The sequence below is a fragment of the Solanum pennellii genome, chromosome 7 (genome assembly GCF_001406875.1).
Source record: "Solanum pennellii chromosome 7, SPENNV200".
Classification (NCBI taxonomy): Eukaryota; Viridiplantae; Streptophyta; class Magnoliopsida; order Solanales; family Solanaceae; genus Solanum; species Solanum pennellii.
The window spans coordinates 61,958,508-61,965,390 of NC_028643.1; the positions used below are offsets into that span (position 1 = coordinate 61,958,508).

At 33.5% G+C, this 6,883-nt stretch overlaps 1 protein-coding gene across 1 annotated transcript; it reads left to right on the forward strand.

Annotated features, from left to right (window-relative positions):
• Positions 1–1,310: 1,310 nt before the first annotated feature.
• On the forward strand, positions 1,311–5,155 carry LOC107023996 (WD repeat-containing protein VIP3-like). Its single transcript, XM_015224859.2, has 2 exons — positions 1,311–1,693; positions 4,200–5,155. Exons 1-2 carry the CDS (start codon positions 1,355–1,357, stop codon positions 4,830–4,832), a joined length of 972 nt encoding a protein of 323 aa, XP_015080345.1. The 5' UTR covers positions 1,311–1,354; the 3' UTR covers positions 4,833–5,155.
• Positions 5,156–6,883: the final 1,728 nt, after the last annotated feature.

The following is a 6,883-nucleotide window of genomic DNA, read 5'->3' on the forward strand; positions in this document are numbered from 1 at the left end:
GATTTTTGAGAATGAACATGTAGTTATTTTTGATAAACGGGTTTAAAGTTAAGGTCAAGGAGATAACTTTAGTGAAATTACAATGGAAGACATTGTTTGGTGGATGAATCATCGATTATTGTGTTCCGATGGATTTAAGGATGTAGTTGGTAGGGAATTAACTAGAATGATTTAGAATATAAAAGGCATAATACATAAACATGCTCTTTAACTTGAGCTCATTTCACATTTCTCCTTCAATTTTGGGTATGCACAAGTAAACATTTAAATTTGTATAAACTTGAACAAGTAGACACATGAGTCCTACATAGCACAATACACGTAAAACACCACGTATGACGAAAAATGATATATAGGATGTCATGTAGAACATGTGTGTCTATTTGTTCAAACTTATATAAGTTTAAGTGTCTATTTGTGCACACTCAAAGTTGAAGGGTACAAATGTGATTTGAAATCAAATTAAAGGACATATTTATGTATTTATGCCAAAATAAAAACATACAGAAGTCCATCAAATGGTTTCACCTAAAAAGATTTGAAACCAAATTAAAGGATATAATTATGTATTTATGCCAATATAAAAACATACAAAAGCCCATCAAATTGTTTCACCTAAAAAAATTATATGATTAAGAATAAATATAACTTTCTTCTAAAAAAATAGAGACAATTACAAACTCTTTTAGTTAATAAACGAATCGCGCTAACAACGTATTGGAATAGGAAAGTTCGGAGCCTAATGGGCAAAAAAAGTTGACAAAAATTTCAAAAGGGTATATCAAAAAATTTTCTAACCAAAACGGTAAAATCGCTACTGACGTAGCAATTTATTTTGACGGCATTAAAGCAAAATTGTTGCTCGAGCAGCGATATTGCATAATGTTTTTTATTATTTTGAAATCGCTGCCTTGACAACGATTTTATTTTTATTTTTTAAAAAAGTTTTTTTGTTTTTAACAAATCGCTGCCTTGAAATTATAATTTTTTATTTGTGTATTTTAAATTGTTGTATTTTAAAAACAATAACAAAAATCGCTGCCAAGGCAGCATTTTCTAAATAAAAAAAAATTCTGCAATATCTCTGCTCGAGCAGCGATTTTGCTTTAACGCCGTCAAATAAATCGCTACATCAGTAATGATTTTACCGTTTTAATTAAAAAAAATTTTGATATATCTTTTTGAAATTTTTGTCAGTTTTTTTTGTCCTTTAGGCTCCGAACTGCGGAATAGGATGGAAAGGGACCAGATATGTAATTATTGAAATTTGAAGGTTGCATAAGGAAAATAGATTTCACTTTATTTATAGCAAAGAAAGTGACCAGAGAGACCTTCAATGTCCTAGGGTTTAACCATGAAGCTAGCTCCACTAGACAGTATCCAAAATGCTCACGAAGATTCACTTTGGACGGCAGCGTGGGTCCGATCGGACGGCGATAAACCGGCGCTACTTCTCACCGGAGGGCTTGATGAAACTGTTAGGATATGGGACCCAACCAAACTCACTTGCCTTCACACAAACACCGGTCATTGCCTCGGCGTTGTATCAGTCACTGCTCATCCGAATCGGAGAATCGCCGCTTCTGCTTCTCTAGACAGCTTCATTCGAGTGTTTGAGGTTGATACTAATAACACCATCGCTACTCTCGAAGCTCCTCCATCTGAAGTCTGGCAATTGCAATTTAGTCCCGATGTAAGCAACACATTTCCTTTTTTGAAAAATTAAATTGCTTTTTGCATTCTAATAGCGGTATAGTTTTATGTCCAGTAAATGAGTTAAAGAGACATCACCATCATACCAGAAGAAGTAGAAGCTTTAATTTTTCTGACTGTCTATAATTGTGTTCAACTTTTATCTATTTACCTATTTATGGATTTATGCCTTATTTAGCATATTGAGGCAGAATACTTGAAGCTTGTTTCTGAAGAGTAAATTTGGTATCTTGCTCAACAATTCATTACCAGCTCCTAGGGGTAGTTTTTGTTTACTCCCTCCATTACAATTTAAGAAACAGAGAGAAACTTTTTAATCTTGTAATCGTATCAATTTTTGGTCTTAAGCTTGCCTTGGAATTGAAAACTTACTAAATATAGGGAAAAAACACTCTTTCTGGGACAAGACCATAAAGGAATGTAAGACACTGAGGCATAAAAGATCTCTTATGTGATTGTCAGGATTACATGTTTTTTTAAGTAGTAAGTAATGTTAGTCCCAAGGAATTGAGATTTGGTTGGCAGTGACTGGTAATAAGTGGAGTATAGCTTTGGTTTATGGGGAAGGGTTAAGTTTGTAAGGTTCTATATTTTCCTATGAGTCAGTTTGCTAGGGATAGGTTTCTAGAGCTGTGATTAATACACCTAATAAACAAATAATCAATGAACAACTATCTTAAAAGGTTAATTTGTTAAATTACTAGTAATATAGGGTGTATTCAGTAGAAAGAAAAATGTTTTCCTAAATTATAAATTATTTTCATACTTTTTTTGTAAGCCGAAAAAATTGTCCCAAGGTATATTTATATATATTCTAGGCAAATACTATGTGGGTGGGGTAGGGGATGGATGTGGGGGCTATGGGAGTGGGGGGGTGGGTGATGTGGGTGTGGGGTGTGAAGTGGAGTGGCATGCCACTCATGAAATTTGGTTTTTCTACTTTCACTGGGAAAGTCATTTTCCTCATTTTTAAGGAACTTATTTTCTGAAGATGTTCTTAAAAAATTTTGATCAACCAGACATGGAAAACCTAGAAGATATTTTCCTCCATACCAGACATACCCATAACATCACGAAATCCAATCGTTTTCACTAGTTGAAGTTAGAAATTGTTTTTACTGATTTGTAACAAGGATGATAATAACTTGACATCAGGAGCAACCAGATGGAATTAGAAGAGTTAGTGACTAATAAATTTACTTCATCTATCTTGCATTGTTATAAGGATCTTATGTTGAGGATCGAACGTGAAAAGCTAGTTTGATAGTTGAATCTCTTGCCACCTTCATTTAGAATACCTGGAGTCGATACCACATCATATTGTTTTCCTTCACTATCATGACTTTAAAATAGAAATAAATGCTCTTAATTCTATCACCTAATGAAACTCACTGGTTACTAAATTCATCATTGCTGCTATGCGATAGTTTATGAATAGTCAGTTACATGGATGGAACTAAAATGAAGTATCTTGGATAACTCTTGCCAAAAAACGCTTGATCTCAAAAAAAGATATAGCAGGAGGAGGGACCAAAACCCCTCCTGAGAATAGGTTGCTTAGCTTAAAACAGTTTGATCGAAGTTTTTTCATATTGGTTTCCTTGCATGAAGATAGGGCATGTCTAGCACTTGACGTTGAGATGAAGAGTGCATATACTTGATCAAGTGCTAGATGTTAATAAAAATTCTCACCAAAGAATTGATATGCTGTTTTGTCATCAATGTATTTTAAAAATATCTTGGTGGTTTTGGATATTTTATTTTGGCAACATAGTGAGGTACTGAAGATTTTGTTCATACTTGGAACAGTACTGAATTATAATCATCTTTTTTTATTTGTTTATGCAATTGATTATGATAGTTGTTAGACTTCACTGAGAGAAGATGTAAGGCTGATGTTTTTTTTTTGATAACCAAGAAATCCATCTGTGACCTGCCCCTTGGACCAATCACAGCCTTCTAAACTTGGTGGATAATGGGTCCACCCCTCTACCCTTCTGCACTTAAATACCAGGCTTTGCTTTGCATAATGTGGGGCTTGAACCTGCGACCTAAGCCACTAAGCCTCCACCTTTTGCCACTCGAGCTAGGCCTTGGGGACGTAAGACTGATGTTGCCTATGGAATCTTTTATATTTCTTGATAATGAATTGTTGTGATCTTTGTATAACTTAAAAAATATAAAATGTTGGTTTATGTTTTAATATGTTTTCTGGTAGTGTAAGGTCTAAGGTAATTTTTTTTCCCTTGGTTGATGATGCGGCTCACAAATTATTTATCATTCATCCTATTTCCAATTTTTTTCTCTTGTTTGTCTATAGTTTTTTGTTCATCATAAATCAGGATTTTCTTCTCTCCCTGTGTGCGCTACTTGACTCATTGTCATGTGATGCTCAAGGTTTATACTGCAAACGTTATCACTTTCTCTACTCATATTTACTCTGATCGATTTTAAGCAGCCGCATTATGGTTCTCCACATTTTTCAGGGTAGCACTTTGGCAGCAGCTGGAGGTGGTAGTTCATCAGTCAAGCTATGGGACACCACTCAGTGGCAACTCGTTGCCACATTGTCTATTCCGCGTCAAGGAGGTTCGCAACCATCCGAGAGAAGTGGCAGCAAGAAATTTGTCCTTTCAGTTGCATGGAATCCTGATGGGAGGCTTCTGGCCTGTGGTTCAGTTGATGGAACAATCTCTGTTTTTGATGTAGCTCGTGCGAAATTCCTCCACTTCTTGGAAGGCCATTGCATGCCTGTGCGCTCTCTTGTGTTTTCACCTTTACTCCATGAATCAAGGATACTTTTCTCAGGATCAGATGATGGTCATGTGCATGTGTATGATGCTGAGGGAAAGACCTTTCTCACATCTTTGTCAGGTCATGCGAGTTGGGTTTTGAGTGTGGATGTTTCTCCAGATGGGGCAGCCGTTGCAACAGGTTCAAGCGACAAGACCATTAAGCTGTGGGATCTTAAAATGAGAGCAGCTACGCAGACATTAACTAACCACACAGACCAGGTATGGTCTGTTGCTTTTGGACCGCCATCAAGGATTGATGTTAGGTCTTGTATGCTTGCCAGTGTATCTGATGACAAGAGTGTATCTTTCTACCAATACTCCTAATTGTCATGCGCAAGTAAAAGCACAAACTTTATTTATCGTCATGCGCTGGTATGTGAACAAAGAATGTACAAGAAAATCAGTCTTTTTATTACTTGGATACATAAAGAAGATTATATTTGAATATGATACATAGCCAGCTGGTGCTATTGTGTAAATTGTCCATGAAGCAAGCACATTAGTCCGGTTTGTAGTTGATGGCTTTTTGTGAAGCGGATTGTACTAACATGTCAAGGTTGATTAAAATTTCATGTGCAATTGGTTGTATTACGTACATGATCATATGAGAAAATGTTTTTAAATATTGTAAGTTTTTTGGGCTATTCCATCATATTTATTTGGAGTACCAGATGTAAAACTGTTTAATGATATTTCCAAATTAAATATATGAAAACAACGAAATCTGGTCATTGTTAATCGTTGTATACAAAATCATCTCATCAATCCACTAATCATAATCTAAATTAATTGCAAACTAATGTGCTTACTATAATTGAACTAAATTCATTTTGTTTTTTTTGTAAGAGAAGGGACCATAAGTATGTCTTCGACTCTGTCCATTTCTTTTCTTTATTATGCTAAAGTACTTGAATTAGAACAAGTACATGTTTGTCCATGCAATATGATATCATTATATGAAATTATAAACTAAAATTAAAGTTTTATTTGGACATGTGATATAAAAAAAGTTTGTTGTATATTTTCTCATAAACATAGAAATCTCATAAGTTATAAAACTTTTAAAATAATCCCAGTTTATTTAATCTTATCAAATAAATAAAAATTATAAAATCACATAATAAATTATCACAAAATTATTTGTTCTCCACTTAAGTAATTGTTTTATCTAACTTTAATTTAATAAAAATTGAACATAAATTACAGTGTACTAGTTTTTAATATTATCCTGAAACATGACATGAGTCATTATGATATTACACACTAGTGAAAATTGTCATAACTTATGCAGTGTTACACAATTATTTGCGAAAAGGAGTAATGAAAATTATGGTCTATGATCCTGAAAATATAGTTGCAGATAATATTCTCCAAAAATGACTCGAAGATCAAAGCAACAATGTTAGTTCGTATTCTTGGTTACGAGATCGAGAAATGCAAGATCAAGGTGAGGAAATTGTCATTATTATGTGAGAGAATTATATTAAAGACTAGTTCACTACAATTTATGTTCAATTTTTTATTGAATTAAGTTCGATAAAACGATTATTTAAGTGGGAAATAAATAGCTTTGTAATAATTTACTATGCGATTTTATAATTTTTTATTTATTCGTAAGATTGAATTAACAATTGGGGTTATTTTAATAGTTTTACTTTTTATGAAATTCTTGTGTTTATAAGAAAATATATAACACAAAAATTTCATATTGCATGTCCAAATAAAACTTCACTTTCATCTCATGATTTCATATTACGAAACCATATCATAATTTCATATCACAATACCATATCGTATGACCAAATTGCCCTTAGATCGATTATGCACACATAATAATTAAGGGTTGAAACATTTTTACCCCTTAACTTTTTTCTAAAAGTCAAATTCCCTTTTAATTTGAACAATAATTAGGTTCCCTCTTTAATTCCATGTGTAGACAATAAAATTCGCGTCGAGAAAACAATAATCAAGAACGGAAAATTATAGCAACAATCGATTTTATTATTTCAAATGCGAGTGTTACAATCTCTATAATTCCTCTGAATTCGCCTTTTCAAATATAAATTCAAGGGCTTTAAAGTTTGTTCTTGAATCTATGATGAACTTGAACTTGAACTTGAACTTGATCTTGATCTTGACTTTTATTTGAACTCAAGGGCTTCGAGCTTGTTCTTGAATTCGGTGGTCTTGATCTTGATCGTTCTTGAACTTGAATGCTTGAATTCTTAAACTTGTAGCTTTTTAGAGAATTAAATGGCGTTTGTACCATAGAGTTTCTCTAGCTTCTTGTTTAGAATTTTCTCTGTCTTTTCTTAATTATGAGGACCCCTATTTATAGTTTTAGAATAGAGGAGTTGCGATTGGAATAGGATTCC

Excerpts from the sequence above, each read along its gene's own strand:
- LOC107023996 (XM_015224859.2), top strand. The coding sequence starts at position 1,355 with ATGAAGCTAGCTCCACTAGACAGTATCCAAAATGCTCACGAAGATTCA. Across the intron at positions 1,694-4,199 it reads AATTGCAATTTAGTCCCGAT|GGTAGCACTTTGGCAGCAGC; the intron begins GTAAGCAACACA and ends CACATTTTTCAG.